We start from the raw sequence: 19,231 nt of genomic DNA, 5'->3' as shown, positions 1-19,231 counted from the left end.
TGTCTTTTAGCTAACATAACCACTTGAGCTTCTGTATTTATTTTCGAATACATCTATATTCTAGTCAAAGAATCAAGTTTTGAACAGCATTTGTTTTGGTCTTATTTCCATCTACAGCAAGAGTGAAATTTATCTATAGTGTTTATTGTTTAGCTCCGTGGTGTGGTGCCTGTTTTCGGACTTGGATTGCAATTTCAAATGAATTTCGAAATAATATTTTAGAAACCCGAGTTATACCTACTCTTTACTCTTTACTATTAATAAGTATTTTGTAAAATTTCTTATTTGAAAATCTAATGTAGACAAGCATTGTTAAATTGTTTATATATATAGTATATTATTTAAAAAAATGTTTTTGTTTTTCGTCTATATAATTTTCCTGATTATATTAGCTGTTGCTGTTTTTTAATAACATAGAATATTTAAGAATGGATAAAATGCAGCTATGCTGGAAGTACTAGTAAAATTTAGTATCACAGTATTTTATATAAGATCAACTTTGGTTTTATAAGGTTTATCCATTATATGCTGTATTTTATGCAATTATTACTTATTTAATATATATGTATGTATGTCGCCACATAGGTATATATATATATTTATATATATATATATACTATATATATATGTGTATATAAACAAGTAATGCAGAAAATCGAACGGAGCGTTTTGCCATCGCGGTTACCAAAAAGCTATAAAACAAACTATGTAAACCTATCGGAAAATACTCCCAGATTATACATGAATCGAATCACTCTAAAGGTACGTAAAGAACAAAAATGTATATATGTATGTACTGTGGTAACATGGAAATACTCACATAATATAAGGCAAGTCAAGGAAACGCAAAATTAATATATTGTATATTCATATACACATTTTCTTTAATTACTCATACTAATTCATACTATTCACACATGCAAGAGAGTTCTTTGAAAATTGGGTTGTGGTGGAAAAATCGAGAAGGAAAGCATAGTGTTTTACTGTGTTACTGTTGTATTGAGTGTTGTGTCCTGCTCTAATCATCATGTGATATTCTTCTCTTTTGTGTATAGTGTAGGTATTTGTATTTGTTAAGTTATAATTTTTTGTTCACGCCTACTGGAGGATATCTACTTGGGCACGGCCAGTTACCTTTTAATTTAAGATTATTTCAAGCTATTTGTAGTTTAAAAATACGTGTAAATTACGTTATTGAATGTCAATTGCGCCTATTGAAATTCCTGAAGTACATTTTCACAATGTACTCATACTATATGTATAAACGGTGTGGCTATATATGGTATGGTTATGCACATGCACATAGCAATGTTGTCAGACTGCAAATTTTCAAACTGTGTGTTTACGAATTTGTTCAGCAATAAGTATCTCAGTAATATGTAGTTTGCGGGGCCCGTAAACGAAACCCTCTGAGAAATATCATCAGCAACTACTGATTGGAAGATTGGAAGTAGAAATATACAGCTTACAAATTGTAATATTGAATTTCTAGAGACGCATGATTGTGAGTCTACATGTACTGGAAGATTTTTCGGAAGCAGTGAGGCTCAAAAAAAATCACAAGTTGTGGTAAGCATTTGCATTGCATTTCTCTTAGCAATACTTACATTGGGTAAATAATGTCCCTTTGGTGGAAACAAATGAGATTAAAAGCTTCATGCTTAGAATACATTAGCACAGAAAGACGTGTCTTTTTTAATATATTTTGTAAAGCTGTTAACTAATCTATTCATTAGTTTCTTAATTCATATTCATAAGATAAGTATTTCAACTAATTGTGTAACTATAAAAAAATCTACATAATCTTTGGATAAACTGGGATAAATTGTTTTTTTGTCGTTGAAATTCTATTTGTAACCCAAAATATAGTTCTGTTCCATTTGCCAAAATTATGAAAGCTTAGTTAGTGGATGATCGATCTAAAGATACGTGGAAATGATGCTTCTGTTTCTCCCTAAAGGCTACTGAAGGTTTTATTAGTAATTAATTTCATTAATTTTATTCGTTTATGTCGTTGTAACATTACTTTACAACATACATTACTCATTTATATTTAATCATAAACAGATTCATTTTTAGATCCATGTATAGTTTATTGTTATTTTCGCGTTGTTTCTTTGTTTGTTTTCATACTTTCATATTTTCATATTTCATATTTCAACAGTGTGTATTAGCTGAGTCGCTTTTTCGGTCTATGTGAGTAAGGGTTGCATAGAATGCATAGGTGAGAAAGAAGTGTGTGTGTGTGTGTTGATTATAAAAGGAATTGATTTAAAAAAAACGCCATAATACTCCTTTACTCAGTCCCAGCATAAAGACTACATTCTATTCTATAAATATTCTAGAGCCGTCGTTATCCATTATCATATTTCGAGCATTAGCATCTTCGTGCTTGCCGTTTCTTATTTCGGGACACATTGTTGTCAGGTTCTCAATCTCATTTTCATTTTCATTAAGATGAAATTCGTTTCGCTGTTTTTGCACCAAGCTTGTATTCTTATTACAACTTGTCTTTAAAGCTATTTGATCTAATTCTATTAATTGCTTGCCGTTACTTTTGTCTTTTTTTAACATATGCATCGATGAATGCAGTCATTCATTCAGAACAAACTCGTCTTGTTCTATCGGCTTCTTTAGCCAGCTTCCAAGATCCTCCCGCTTGAAGGCGCTAAACAATTCTATTTTAGCAATCTGCAAATAAAAAGATATTGTACATATTTCCAATCATATCCGGTGTAATCCATGCATACCTGATAGTCCTTGACGTTGGCTTTTGTTTGGCCGTAGTCTGTGGTTACACTGCGTTTCAAAATACCTGGTAAGTTTTTCATTAAAAATCCATATTTATCAAAAAACGCTTGTTTGGTGATGCGCGATACTTGACCACCAATTGTTCGGCCAGTCAGTGAGTTGACGACTTCCAATTCAACATCTCCGATGGTCCAATTGATGCCAAAATTTGGAGCCTTGGCCTGATTACGCGGCTCAGCCGATGTGACCAATGCCAGTCGAGGCTTATTCAAATGGTATGGCGGCGGCAAGCCTTGGATAGACTTTTCTATTCGTCCGCACACCGCACGATACATATGCTCTGGGTGCAGCAGACTCCCCAATACAATGGAATGCAGGTACACTGGTTCAATTATGGAAGACAATAAGGAACCCTGTATACCCACAATGTTCCAACGTGCAATTTTATCCGAGCATGACATTGTAAGCAATCGTTGACCCTGTATATTACATGACAATTGAAGTTATTTCGAGTTCACACAATACAATATAATATTTGCGCCTACCTGTAGTACACCATCCCAGGTTTGTATGCCATCGCTACTTTTAACGGGTATTGTACCTTCGCCAGACTCGATTTTCGTACGCAATTGCCCACGAGCTTTTCTGTTTTTGTTTATTTTGTTTTTTGTTTTTGTTTCAAGGATGATATCAAAGACGTTACGTTGCAATGATTAAAGCCACAGAAACACAGGTGAACAAATGGCAGCATAGTAAAATGTAAAAATTGACACGAAAAATATAAATAAAATACAATTTTTTGTAAGCGTATTTCAAAATATGGCAACATTATACTGCGAACAAAACATGGTCTGAGGAAATTGAGTTCTTTTTTGGGGGTTTATAGTACAATGGCTGGGCATGATAGGCATTTCTGTTTACAGATCTCCAAAAAATACAAAACAAAAACACCAAAATAAGAGGGAATGGTTTTTTAAAGTATCTGTTTTAGCTAATAGTTAAGTTATATCTGACATTAAAATTATGAAAAAGATATCGAAAGTCTGAATACAAATGCCACCACAGACAGACAGTATTTGATAGGGTTCCATTGCTTACACTTAGCCTCTCTGGCTGAAAAATATAAAATTCGCGTATTTTGCGTTGTTTTGGGAAGATCTCGGACCAATGTTTGTACACAGTAGAATAGTACAAAGAAAATACCCTAAATAGTACCTACATATCATAAATTGGGTCTATACAATCATGCTTCTGTTCAGATTCCATACACATGTATTGTATATAGTGGTATAAAGTATGTATATGTATATAGAGTCGAATTTTTCTGACTGAAACCAGCTGCTTACAACAAAGATTCAATTTATATATGTAGATTTTAAGCTAAATATTTTTATATTTACTTATACTTATTATTTACTGCATTTCTTTTACCGATTTACTCAGACTTCAGCTTGGATTTTGATGTCCTTAACTTAGAAAAGCTCGACTGTATATATGCATATACAAATTAAGAGTTTTCGTTCCGTCTTAACTGTATTTTTTTCAGTCAATTTTAGCCAACAAATAATTATTAAGTTATTCATAACATACATACATACATAAATTATTTTGGTTCTACTTTCTTTTTACAATTTGTTTTTAGTATACTTTTAACATGTCAATTTTTGTTGTTCTTTTTATTTTGCTATTATGCATTATAATGCATAATATAATCCATAATGCATATGATATGATAACAGTAGCAAGAGTATTTAGAAAGATCTTTTGTACCAACCTATTTGGATGTTTATCAACACCTGTGTCGTTTTCGTGAGGACTAAATATCCGTGCATCCCCACAAGGTGCTGTATTTATATACAAATGGAAATGTACCCCGGATTTTAGTTTATAAGGGTATTGCCCATCAGTATTCCTCACGAAAATCGACTGATATGCTGTGGCTAAAATTAAGAGAAAATTGAATAAGAGTTGAATAATTAAATAGAAATAAAAGTAAAACGGTTTTAGATTCGTAAAGTTCCTATGGGAATTTCATTCATGTCCCCTATTTTCAGCACATACAAAAAGGAGAGCATATTGTTGAGTACGTACTATTTTAATAGATATACACGAAAGTAACGGAATAATCATATTATTTTGTACCAATACACAAGTGTATATGAAATGAAATTCTATATGGAAATAATGACAAAAAACTGTTGTTACCCTGCATTTTTAATACTCTAAGAAACTTCTAATATGGTGATACCTCCTAAAACTAACCAAATATCACAAAAGGATCGACCTTTTTTTAATTTTTGTAAACATATTTGTACGTTCATATCATACTATTCTTTGAATAAAGTTTCTATTAGAAAAGAGTTCCTAAGGATTTATTAACAGAAATGGCTGCTGCGGTTGTTTAATCCGAATAAAATGTGTATCGCCAAGGACTTGGGCATCGAAGCACAAAACAAAAAGTGTAGCAAAAACTGAAAAGAATAAGAAATCAGAAATAGATCAAATCTTCGATCACTTGTAATGTTTTTTTGCTTTTTCAATTTGCTAAACAATTTGTATGCAAATGCGAACATAAATTGTTAAGTGCCAGCCATTAATATTATGCATGAAGTACTTTGTTGAAACAAAAGAAAGTTCCAATTCTTTGAGGGATAAATTTACATACATAAGTTATTCATTGGATAACTTATTCTATATCAAATCTAAGTATTTTGTTATATAAATTTACGAATTGTATTCCTAACTAAAACTTGAGAGTATCTGAGAGCCGGTTAAGAGTCGTGAAGGGTCTACAGAATGTAGGACTCATCTTATCTTATCTGATGCGTATACAAAAATGAGCCTGCAAAGGATTACCTATCTTCATTGACTGGTTCGAATATACATTTTGAAAGATACATACGTATACGTACTTACTAAGAGAAACATTTTCAAGCTTAAGGTCTATTATTATGAGCAAAATTCCCTGATACTGATATATACAATTCAATAATTATACCCTGATTGCACTGAAGATCCAGCTGTGCGTACAAGAACTTTAGCAGACAACGCCTAGATACTATTTCAGCATGAGAATCGTTTAGAACGGCACCATTAACGCTCATATGCTCGCCGCTGACACATTTTGTGCCCGTTGAAACGGATATTACCTGTTTTTGGAATGGATAAATTAATGTTTAATGTGCTTGGTCAGTTATATAACGTTATATTGAATAAGCTTTTGACTTACTTTTGCTTCAAAGAAATTCATGTTCTCAGTCATTACAATCCCCGCCAATACCTTTCGACGAGAGTACGCCTCCTGGCCCTTGATAACCTCCATGAACTTTTCCAAAACCAGTCTTCCAATCGCATCTGCATGTATCTGCGGCAGCTCCATGGACGAAGACTTATCATCAATTGGTAGCGGCACGTTCTTTTGCGGCACCACCATCGGACTGTACGAGATGTTACACAATGAGGCGAGCGCTGCCTTAGCGGCGGCATTCTTTGCCAACTTTTTCGACGGACCTACGGAGGATAATCTATGGTTTAGACAACTTGTCACCGGCCATGTGACATTCGACTTGCTCACTGACTAACTGCAAAAACAGAGATAGCCTTATTGGGAAAAGCATGCAGTGAGAGCGAGAGAAATACGAGTCTATGCGGTAGCTTGGCTCTCCAGTTGAGCTGCGAGCAGCGCTGCTGCAGATTATCGATTGTTTTACTTTTAGGATCCAATTTTGCTGGCTGGCTGAGCGTTGGAAAACATCATTCTGCCACAAGTCGTGCCTCAGTTCTTCGGCTGATAGCCGGTAGACGTGTCTGGAGACGGCTACGAGCACTTACTTTGCGTTTTATTTATCATGCTATCTTTCTCTTTGCAGAAACGTTGGGAAAGTCGTACGTCATATGGCTTTAAGCGACTTAGATTCTTTTTTCTACATACCCGTTCCATCGAATTTCTTTTCGTTAATTGTTACGGTCATTTTAAAGCGACAGTTGTTCTGTGCACTGTCAATATTAATGCACTCAAAATTAACGTCATTATAGAGCTCATAGAGAAGCATGACGGGACCTTTATCCGGCACCTTCTTTTGTCCGTCAACGGTTATGGCGCTCTTACTGACATCTATCAATATACAATGGCGGTTAGTAGAAATATTCGATGGCTGTTCCTAGTATAGAAAAAAACCCTAACTTAGCCGTCTATGCTTATTTCACACGCGATTTTACAGTGGTCTCCAACCATACAAAAAAAAAAAAACATATGCGGGGAAAAAACACAAACACAGATTAAATTGAACAAAAAAATAATGAAAATATATGCACTCTCCATACACTCCTTTCTCAAATATTTAACAGAAGTGTTTTTTGAGACCCGGTACTCAGAAGGAAACGTTTCCGACCGCACAAGGTATACACATATACAATTATATATTCTTGATAAGCTTCAAAAGCCGTGTCCGTCTTGATGAACGCCTCAGGTTCTCAGACACCATAGGTTTTGTATGCACACTGTTGGATCTGCAATTTTGAGTATACAAGAGACCGAAACCGAAAACGCAGCATCGTACAGAGTGCAGAAATACGTTGCTATCGGTTCATTAATATAGCCAGAACGGAGAAAGCAATTTCCCGCCGGCAGAGTACGCCTGCCACGCTCTAGTTCTTTTTATTCCAGGGCTGCCGCCAGGCGGAGGCAGTGGAATGTAACGGGCGGATGTTACTTCGTTGGTGGGAAGAATATTGCTCAGAATATAGACGTAGTGCATAAATATACTATTGTATAAGTTACATAACCGTTTACCTATGCATATTTACTGTCTCAAAATAATATTTTAATAAGAATAAAATAAATGAATACAAAAGTGTAGAATGGAGTACACCGAAAAATGTACAGCAAAGACCTGTGCATAAAATGCATTGAGGCAGAAGCAGATTTTCATAGTTTTTCATAATTTTTTTCATATACAGTAGCGGACAGTGAAATGTGGACACTCTCTAACCGAGATGGCGCGTATTCAAAAACTCAAAAGCCAGTCGGGAAACATTTTTGTTGTGGAGATACATTTATTAGCTGAGAAACGTAATGTTTTTTTTTAATTTTTCCAAAATAAGCGAGGTTTGTTGGGAAAGTAGGACGAATGATCGTCGCAAGATCGGAGAACGCTATATAAGCTAGTGTCTGAAACGAACGAAGGCAGCAGAATTTGTTTGGGGATTTTTTGTTTATTTTAGAATTGGGGATCTGGCACTAATTGACGAATATGTAAAGGAAGGAAAACCCCATTCCGCCTAATGAGGACAATCTTCCGCTTGCTGACGCCGTCATCTTCTAGGACGATTCTGCTCCTTGCCGCCGTGCTAGATTGGTCTGGCATATTTTTTTCATCTTCCTCATTATATTCAAAAAGTTTGATTTTTCCAACGATGCGTTCTCTTGGTTAAAATAATATTTATCAATAGTGGGAATTCCTGGTTTCAATCCAATCTAGAATCTTTAGCACCTCATGAACGTTTTAATATGAAAGCAGAGACCCAAAACGTTATCTAAATGGAAAGAAATATTTGAAAAAGTGTGGCATAACGATATAAACATCGAATCCATCTGCAAATTAGAATATTCCAAGCTTTCGCGCAGAAAACTAGTTCTAAAACACCGATGAGGTTCAAACAAATATTTAACAAATTCATTACACACTCTTCAATATTCTTAGAATTAAACGTTATAAAAAAAATGTTCTTTTTGGACTAAAAACCTGGAATTAATTTTTCCGTACAATTATTAAAGTGAATACTTTTTGATTTAAGGATTCTTTTGAAAGCAAGGACGTTTGGATTGAAACTGTTAATGTGTTTTGTTAGCCTTTTATATTGTTTAGTTAGTTTCATGATTTTTGACTGTCAACATTTCACTGCCCGCCACTGTATGTAGGCATTAGTCGCTTCAGCAACTGCTCTAATCTGTATTTTTAATGGATAACATACAAAACAACAAAATCAATGGCAAATGTCATATCTGTGTATACATAAGTTGTATACATACGTTTGAATTTTTCTCGATCTGTGTACAGGTCCAACCAATAACAAAATAATAAACAAACAATATGAAAAAAAGAAAAATGAAGAAAAAATAACGAAAAATGTTACAAGAAAACAAAAAAAAAAAGAATTTTACTAATACTTGCTCTGACTCATGCAAAACATTTGAAGAGGCAACGTGGATTGTTCAAGCGAGGTAAGGATGGGTTTCTTTTCGGTCAACATCAATGTCATCTGTATGTAATCGACCAATTTACCATTGTCAACATTTTCAATACCATTTTCAAGATGTTCATCGCTGGTAAAGTCCAAGTTGCCGGATGGCTTTAATGGCGATAAGACGGCACCGTCCTTAAACTGAATAAAGCTTCGTAGTGCTGTGGCTGCTGCTTCGATACGCGCTACTTTTTTACTGCGTCCCTGGCCCATGTATTTCTGACCATCGACCTGTTAAAATATACAAACAAATAACACATACACACACATGGAGATTTATTGTTTTATTGAGTATATTTTTATGAAGGTTACTCTGTTTTGTCTGTGATTCTCCTAAGTAAAAACAACACTATTAACGTTTGCATTTGGGGGACCATATGTTTACGACCATCACAAATATCATTTGCATTTGCATACGACCGTCTTTCCTAACGTTTACTTATCATGCACTTTTTGTGCTGTCCTCTGCTGTGCCGCTTTACTCCCACCTCCGTATTTATTTTTTATTGAACAGCAAATCGCGTGAACCCAATCAGTATGTGGAAGTCGATCGTGTATGGATAAATGTTTTTTTTGTTTTTTTTTTGTGGAATACTAATGTAATGCTAATGCTTCTCATAATAATAAGTAGGGGATATTGTTGGTTGTATTGGCCGAGTAAACAACAAGGAGAGGCAACAGTCGATTATAAATTATATAGTCTGTGGTACACCCAGAGAATCGGTAGATATACCAATAGAGAGTGTAATTTGTAGCATTAATATGAAAACATTTAGTTTAAATATGTTTCATGTTTCAATTAAATATTTTAAATTCTGGCTTAACATATTCCCCACAAATTTCATATATTATATCCGATATCTGGCGGTATCTACTGGCTATATAAAGTACAATTTTGCCTGTATCATATCATATTACAAATATTAAAAAAAAAAAAAAACAATATTGTACGGCGTTTTTTGGCTATTGGGTGCATGACCAGTATTCGGTCCCATTCTTAAGGGATGTGTATATCTTACCTCGACGGATATCGTAAATAATGGTGCGTGCACCGGACCAGTCTGTGACTCCAATTTGTAAATCAGTCCATTTCTTAACTCATTTAGCATTGCCACCGTATTCTTCGGCTGTGGTATCCGCTCCTTGCATGTTTTCTTTTTTGGCGGTGCTATCGAAAAACGGTTCAAAAAAAGGATTCAACATAAATACTATAGATAGAATATATCGATTGACCTGGGACCTACCAGCATATTTTGGCATTTCATAGCGCCGTTTTGGCGGCACCTTTCGGTTATAGCCGTTCATCGTGTTTTCGGAAGAGTTAGCCACCGGCTGTGGGTTACAAAAGGGCATTACATTTATAGAGTTTTATTTTCTTTGCATTTGCTAGCGTTTAAGTATAACACTTAAAATTCAAATATCCTTTAAAGGCAGACAAATTTGTGAATTTGAATTTGTGTGCCTTTCTGTATTTGCATCTCATCTGGGCTTTTATTCTATTCCATAGATCGAACAGATATTCCATTTACGGGAGGATTTAAGTAAAAATTGCCCAGAAATACACGGTTCTGGGGCAATTTTTACTTCTGCTCTTCAGACCAGCACACACAAGGCTTAAAGGTTATTTGGTTAAAGGATTAATGGAATGTAACAAACATACACACACACAAAACTTATGGTTTAGTCAAATGATTACGCACAACAACATCAATATTATATATAGACAGTTAGAACAGAGTTAGGACGACATATACATATGTTATGTGTTATACAGGAGCGCAACAAAAATTGTTAATCTGAATCTGAAGAGTTGGCTCAATTAATTTACATTTTCTATCATTCCATTGCCTTGGAGACCCTTCGAGACCCCTCGAGACCCCGCCCCCCCTGTAAACGATTGATTTTTGTTGCTTTGATTGTTGATTGATGGACGTAACGACCCTATTAACCCCATGTCTGGCATGTAAGTGTCCATCAAAAGGGTGTCCCCACACGACCCCTTTTAGGACTGTACGTTTCCTTTGCTTTCAATCAAAAAACTTTTACTTACACCGTAGGGAAACAGTGGCAGCACTGTACGTCGCTTAAAGAGTACACGCGAGTACCTTTTCCCAGCAAAGCATGACGATGCAGATGATGAATAAAACTGCTGTCGCTGGTACCGTACTGAGGAAGATCTGGCCAAACGCACGGCATGGTGACACGACTTATAGCACGCGGCACGCTCCGGCCTATAGTACGCTGGATACATTGTAGAAAACCTCTAACAAAACTCGAAGCGAAATGAAAGGCGATCGGGAAACAAGCAGAGCAACTAAGCGACTGACGATTTCCGAGTTGCCCAGCTAAGCACTGACATTTAACTGACAACGACAAAAGCAAACCGCAGCTAATTTTATAGAACCAACAGAAATTATTAAAAAAAAAAAAAAAAAAGGAACAAATACCATCATGTATGTGCAGACATATATACACACCTAGACACATGGTTTGTACGAATAAAGATAATTTGCGCGGCTGGCTAGATTTTCATTTTCCGAGAAGATAGATATTCGTATACTCTAAAGAGGAGAATAGTAGTTCTGGGTGTCTGCAAGTCCTTCAAAGTTGGTATGTTGCGGAATCAATAAACTTGTGGGGCGTTTGGGATGATAGTTCGAGTCATTCCTCAAAGTTTTACATAGTAATATTACGGATAATATTCATGTGGCCTTGGGGATATAAGCGATTCCTAGCATCAAATAAATAAATAAAAATAAATTCATAGTCCTAATATTTTCAGCCCCATTTAAAAGCGTATGCAGTATTCGTTGGAATGAAAATTAACCTTGCTTTAACGTTGTTTCCCTTTCTCTCTCTCTCTCTCTGATACAAGAACAGTCCCGCCTGTCGGAAAAATCTGATCTTTTGGTGTTGATAAAAACTTTGCAGAGTGCCCCGCAGCACACATTTCGATTCGAATTTCTTTTAATGAAGTCCCAAACGCCAGGAACGGAACGGGACGGCCCTAAGAGGCCCAGGCCCAACCACAGCCCCAGCCGCAGCCCCAGCCCCAGCCGCAGCCGCTGCCCAGGCAGCAGCAAAATTTGGATGCCGTTGGAGCGGTTATTGCAGCAGCAGCTGCGGCCAGAACTCACGAAATGCATGAGTTGCATTTGCGTATCAAAATTTGCAGTAATCAACGGGCAAAGTGCTGGCAAATAAATAAATGTGTGCGTACATATACATATTAACACCGTCCATTAGTACTGGAAATACACTTTCAAATCTGACCAAATACTATATGTATTTTCGGTTGCGAATTCAGAGGAATTGTGTGGCCTACTTCTGGTGATGTTTATTATAGGGAATATCAAGTAACATATGTATCCCTATGTGGTTGAAAGAATATCCCAAATTGGCTTACAAAAAGGGAGAAAATATGTCCCGACCTTTGCAACGTTTAGCCATACTACAACCTTATTTACTATTTAACTATTCAAAAAAGGACTGGGATTGGGAATGGTCATGCACAATTTAAGAGGAAAACTAAATACTACCATTGAGAATGCACTTGAAGACAACAGCAGCGCCAGAATGAAACTATTAGAGTTTTTGAAGCACAATTGAAACAACAAAACGAAATGAAAGCCATAAGCCATAAGCCATAAGCCTTGAGGGTCCCACTAAAAAAATACCATTTAAAATTCATCGCAGCAGCAGCAGCATATTTATATAACAATGCAAGCTGCACCTGTGCGTCGCGTCGAGTGTCTAAATTGTCGGATGGGACGTGTGAGTGCAAGTGCAACTGCAGAATGATTAAAATCTAATAATTATAAATCGTACAAACTGAAACAACAGCCAAACGAGGCAAATAATCGTATTTTCATCTAAAGGTTGCAAAAGAATGCCAAAGAAGCGAAGGACAACATATGATGAACGATTTTCGATAATCTGGAGATTCCTTTCAAACTATTCAGCCATATACTAAATTATAGAGATTATAATAAGAAATAATTGATGTATAAAAGAACGAAAACGAGAAAACCGACTGGCATGGATAATAGAAACCGATAGATATCGAACACTTTACTTTAGTTGTTCAAAAGGGTATATGGGTATACTAGATTTGTGCGGAAAATGGATGAGTGTAACGCCCAGAAGGAAGCGTTTCCGACCCCATGAAGTATGTATATACAGCATCAATAGCCAAGCCGATAGAGCCAGGTCTGTCTGTCCGTCTGTGCGCTCTGTTTGACGCCTAGTTATCAGAGACTATAAGAGCTAGAGCTACGAAAACGTTGAGAGTCGCTGCTACGGCCGCGACTCCACATATACCCGAAACTTACGAAGAGTGAGTGTGTGAAGACAGAAAGGAGTAAGCGGCTTGGAAAGTTCATTTGTTCCGTCTGGCTATAATAATGATCCCTTCGGCTTGTGTGGTATCACAGCATCCTGAATATATATATTTTATCCGGTCGGAAACGCTTCCTTCTGGGCTTTACGCACATCAATTTTCCGCACAAATCTAATACATATACCCCTGTACTGCTTTTGAGTATCGAGTATACATTTCGCAGTCGTGATGTGACTATAGCTTTATATTATTTCGCGATGGTAGATGGTACCCTCGACTGCTGTTTTTTTTGGAAGTATTTCGACTTTTTAATACCCTGCTATCGTTTGTACATGTACATTGTTTTGTATTGAAAGTATCTCGGTTCTGGGCAGCCGGGTTGTTTTTGAACTATACCTTTTGACCAGGTCCATACTATAGAAACATATGTGTACGAATTAAAAGCTAGAGATCTTAGGTAACTGACAGTGAAGGAACAAAATTGATTTTTTTTTATCAAGAGTTGAGTGAAAGGATGGTTTTTTGCACCCTTAAAAAAACCGCTAAAAATGAAAATGAAAATGTATTTATTTTCAGAGCCTTCACTGAGGTTTTCACATCGAATAAAATATATTTCCGGTATTGAGTTAGCTTGAATCACGTAAAGTGCATAAAATCAGTGATATTTCTCTGTTTCTCAAAGGAAAAACCAGGGCGCCCATAACCGGGAATACCAGCAGTTTTTCCAAAAGAAAAACAAATTATGCCCACAGATACTACATCACAGACGCATACATATGTATATTTGTTTCGTTATCAGCACAAAAAGTGCGTTTTGTCAACAAACACGGTTCACAATACTCAAAATCAGATGGCTGTCCAAGTTTACGAGGTCCCCAACAAGAGCGTGCCCACAATCGGCACACCTTCCCTATACATATACAATTTTGATGATTATTTTTTTCTGTGTCCTTTTTCAATATTATTTATCATTAAAAATAATGTGAATGTGAATGTAATACGGATCATTCAGTGTGAGAAATAAAAACATAAGAATTGAGAATTATTTGACACCTTCGTCGTGCTGAAACCGCCAAATGGCTAATGGGGCTTTTCAAAAATATTATAGTATGGGTGCAGGGTATTGATGAGATCTTGGCCGGCAATTTGCCTATAGGCAAATATACAATATATAAGAAAAATTAAGAAAGCGATGATCGATTAAAATATGTAATATCACAAATTATCTATTTATTAAATGATGTGTGCAAAAATGTTTCATATCCTTCTACACATTCACAGAAATGTACACATATGTGATATTTTTTGCCATCCACTTATTCAAATAATAAACTACATACAGTATTTAGCTAGTTATAGATCATGCACAAGCAAATACATATAGTACACATACACATAACAATAACAGATACTGATAGATAGATAGATACATAGATAAATAAATAAATCATACATTTTAAATGACGTTTTTTTCTTTTGTCTACTTACATGCTGGAGAGAATTGTTATTTGCGCTCTTTAACATGACTTTTGGGTATTCGAATTTCACGGTACTTGAAATGTAAGTATCTTTGGTGTAAGTTGTTGTTGTTGTGCTCTTGTATTTTTTTTATTATTGTGATTATATACCCCGATACTCGAATAGGAGAGTACGCGGGGTAGTATATTTTAATTTAAAAATATGACGATGTATGCACCAATAGTCAGGTCAGGTCAGGTCAGGTCATTAACACAATAATGTAGAAACACCAAATCAATATTTAATAAACTGCAACAAATTTAAAAGAATCTCTAATATATATTTGGTACATTTAGGAACACCTTCTTCCCCAACTTTCGGTCGATAAAAGACGTTAGCAAAACGTTAGTGAAACAGTATATTACATTATGTAATGTTTTGTATGTTACTGTATTATAATACTTTATATGGGTCCCAAACTGATTATAAATATCAACATAATACATACACACATACACATAATAACTAATGATTTACCAAATCCGAACTCCCAAGTAATTGCAATAAATAAATATCTGCAATATGTCGATCCCATATAATCGACTCTACGTATAAACTCGGTGTTTTTTTTCCTCCGATGAATTATTGTATCGTACACACGAATCTATGTATGTATTCATTTCCACTGTCTGCTTTGTCGTTGCATTTAAGCATCGATTTTCATACAACACCCATTCCCATTGAGAGAATCGGAACCGCAATGCGGACCCCGTGTCGAGCCGCTCGACATGTCCGACCGCTCTCGCTCGGCCAAAAGCGCATTCTATTGTATTTTTTTTTTTTTTTTTTTGTATTCTGCGTATTAGATAATTCTACTTTTCAATCAAACATGTACATATGTGAGTGCATTTCTTGTATGGATGTAATCGAAACATTCAATGGGCATCTATGAATATTTTCTGGCCAAACATTATGCTCCCAATAGCCAATGGAACATACGCCACATAAGAGAACTACATATGTGTGTACATATATAATTAGTACGAAAAATGACGACAAACTTTTTGCAAAATGCTGGAACAGCAGCCGCAAAGAAAATATTTACACTCGCTGCAGAAACGAAACCTTTTCCTCTCCCTTGCGTTTGGACGTTTTGGACGTAATGTGGCCGTTTGATTACGTCGCATGCGTTTTCCAACATGCAGAAACACACACACGCACACCTCCCTACACCACACTATACGGTACCTACATACGTAATCGCAAGGGCCAAGAGAATGAATTGAATGCACCAAAGAGGCAAATCGAGTGGCGCTGTAGTGGCTGCTCTCTGCTCTTCTCTCTCCCCACTCCTTCTGGTGACAAAAGGCATCATCCAGTTACGCGATATACGGTACTGATTTTATGGAAGAATGGGACGCCGTATGGATAAAACGCACACAAGCAGACACATCTACATACATAAATCCATACATGCAAGTATGGAGAATGATGTATGCGTGTGAATACAAGCACACACACACACTTCCCTCTTTTCTGTGTTTTGTGTGTGCCGGGTACATTTGTGCAATTACCGACTCTGTCCGTCTGATTTGTTTGGTTTCAAGTTATTCCACTCAACTCACAAAAAAAGAATATGAGGAACTATTTGGAGCTCCGAGAGTTTGTTACTTTTTGCTTAGCTTTGCTTGTATTTGCATATATGTATATTCCTAATATATTTGCACACACACACAAATACAAATTTACGTACGGATGGGTGTACAGACACACAGATAGGTACTCCTGTGTTTTGTGTTCCGATTATTTTGTTCTTGTTTGCTACTGCATACCTTTCTGGCTTTTGAACGAGCTCTAATTATTGATTTTTTACTTCGCTGTATCGGTAGTGTTTTGTTTTATATGTTAAATGATTATTATGTTGTTTTTTTCGCGTAGCAATGAGATTCTCCGTTGTTTTATCAAGCAATTACTTTAATATAAAACAAAAACGCGCACATGCACATCTGAGCCCTTGCAATGCTCGTTTATTATATAGGTTAGCGGAAAATGGCCATCGAGTTTCACTTGGCTAAGATTTTTTTAGTTAATTCCCTAGAAAGTACAACAACGACTCGTTGGATGCTGTCTCGTTCTAACTAGTTCTTATAATACCATATAATTCTTGACTTATAATCTGGTATATTTTTGGTATATTTTATCGATAAAAGCTTAAAAAAATCAGCTGATTTCTATCAAATGAAAAAAAATGAATTGATAACAAGATTTTTAATTTCTTAAACTTTTTACATTGAAAAGAAACGAAATAAGTTCGAATGATGAATGAACAAGAAAATAAATGCTAAAAATTTGTATTATTAAAAAAAAACAGTTGTTATTTAGGGATTATAATATAATAGTCATCAATGCCCAGTCATCAATGACGAGTTAGCCGAACTGTCCTGGTTGTAGTAGAAATCCTGATCGGCATAGCGCACAAAGGACAATAACACAGGATGAGATTCAGATCAGATTCCTGGCGAGAAATGGTTTCGCAGAAAGCCCTGATATTCCTTATGCAGGAGGAGATTTCGTTAGGGCACCAACAAGCACCCGTGCCGGCACCTCGCCAACGGAATCGCAGCTTCGTCTCTTCTCTTCAGATTTCGTAGTGTTCCATAATTTCAACAAAATCATTCGTATTTCGTTTTGACTTTGTTGTTGGCTGAACAGCTGTGCATTTCTCCACTTATTTCTATTTCATTTCCAATGCAAACAAATGCTATACATACAGAAAGAAAGAAAGAAAAGGTTTAAGAATTTATAAATTTTTTGATCGTTTTCAGAATTTATTTATCAATAAAATATACCGAAATATACCGAGGCATTTTATTTCGTTTTTGCGGAAATGTCCAATTTTCGCCAATGTTGTCTTAGTTTTTGTTGTATTTATGGATAAAATATACCGTCCAACCCTCAGAAATATACCAAATTATACCGTCTCATTTTTTAAATATACCGTAAGTGTACTGATGAATTCAAGTTCTATTATACATATTCCTCGTTTTTGATATTCCGTTGACTATTACTAGCTAGATAGTACCCTTACACCTGCCCACATAAATTTATCAGATTGAATGAATAAATTTTTTAATTGACTGGCTTGCTTTAAATACTTGACTTGTTTTCCTGTTACGGCGATTTCTTTGATTGTTTTTTCCTTAACCCACAAAACCCCCCTCTATTTCAAAACATCAACTACCGATTGATACCAAATATTACCGATTGTAAATTATTCTAGCTGGAATATTACTAGCTAGATAGATCATTCAGCCCTGCTTACATAATTTTATCCAATTAAAGAACCAATTTTCTATTTGACCGGTTTACTCCAAATACATGTTTTTATTGGATTTTGCCTAAAAAAAGGTATTAACAAACAAGGTGAAACAAAAAAAACGAAAGTGAGTAATCGTTCCTATTGCCCTCCCTATTGATTTTAAGCTCTGCCCCCAAAGTTTTATCCCATTGATGAATAAGTTTTCTTAAAGATGAACTGCTTGCTATGATCCGCCTCTTTGCCACCCTGGCCTATCGTTCCCAGCTAGCTCACGGTGTAGTCAGGGGTGTTTCCGACCCGATAAGCCAGGGGACGGATTGAACAAAACAAAACAAAAACAAAAACATACAAAAAAAAACAAATCTAACCTATACAACAGACTTGTCCTCGTTGGCACTTTCGTCAGCGGGGATAATTGGTTTCGTTATCCCTAGCAGGGTCCCACCCTTCCATGAGCGCCACATTTTGAATTCGCGCGCTCCCTTTTCATATTCAGGGTCCCGCTCTCGTTCTCGCTCTCGCCCCACCCAACTACTGTTTTCTACTCACTCATGACTACGTTTTACTTTCATATTATATTCATGTTATATATTCTTATTTATCTATTTTTTAACAATATTAATTAAATACCTAGATTCTGCCGACGAATACAAATACTAATACAAAAAAATACTAACAGAAAAATTAACCCTATCTCGGCCTAATTGGCAGCCCCATTTAAAGTTGTTGCTTCCTTAATCTCGCGGATGTCTATGTTTCATCGTAGTTTGTTTTTCTCGTGTTTATTGTGATAATTTTGTGTGTGTGGTGTCGGTGTGTGGGGACACAAACGTGTCTCCAGTCGGTGCTCCGCTGGATTCCTTGGTGCCGGTGCTCCGCTGACGGTTTCCGGCCTGGCCAGTACCGGGCTGCTGCTACCGATGTCCGCCGCTTCCGCTGATGTTGATGCCTGCCGCTGATGTCTTGGTGGGATCTTCGTCTCCACGATCACCAATTTTTTCTTATTTTTTCTTTCAGGGCACGTGCGGCCTCCTCTATTTTCTCCCACGCAACTCTGCCACTGCTTCCCAGGATCCACAATAGATGCTGCTGTCTTTTTCTTCTCCAGCCCTGATTACCTA

General features: G+C 36.2%; 1 protein-coding gene across 12 annotated transcripts; it reads right to left on the bottom strand.

The window, feature by feature from the left end:
* Positions 1-851: 851 nt before the first annotated feature.
* On the bottom strand, positions 852-16,935 carry LOC108152108 (double-stranded RNA-specific editase Adar). 12 transcript variants are annotated; one of them, XM_033386391.1, is made up of 13 exons: positions 16,545-16,935; positions 14,822-15,100; positions 10,239-10,326; positions 10,014-10,162; positions 8,925-9,225; positions 8,783-8,800; positions 6,683-6,865; positions 5,981-6,261; positions 5,750-5,900; positions 4,526-4,691; positions 3,297-3,396; positions 2,751-3,230; positions 852-2,691 (listed from the first exon to the last, which is right to left on the bottom strand). In XM_033386391.1, exons 2-13 carry the CDS (start codon positions 14,855-14,857, stop codon positions 2,593-2,595), a joined length of 2,052 nt encoding a protein of 683 aa, XP_033242282.1. In that variant the 5' UTR covers positions 14,858-15,100; positions 16,545-16,935; the 3' UTR covers positions 852-2,592. The 12 variants fall into 12 exon arrangements, with proteins under 12 accessions (XP_033242282.1, XP_017136652.1, XP_017136653.1 ...); XM_017281163.2 differs by having other exon boundaries at positions 16,624-16,935; XM_017281164.2 differs by lacking the exon at positions 8,783-8,800.
* Between the last annotated feature and the right edge of the window lie 2,296 nt (positions 16,936-19,231).

Source organism: Drosophila miranda, chromosome XR, assembly GCF_003369915.1.
Source record: "Drosophila miranda strain MSH22 chromosome XR, D.miranda_PacBio2.1, whole genome shotgun sequence".
In the NCBI taxonomy this organism is placed as follows: Eukaryota; Metazoa; Arthropoda; class Insecta; order Diptera; family Drosophilidae; genus Drosophila; species Drosophila miranda.
This window is presented reverse-complemented; position numbering and strand designations above follow the sequence as displayed.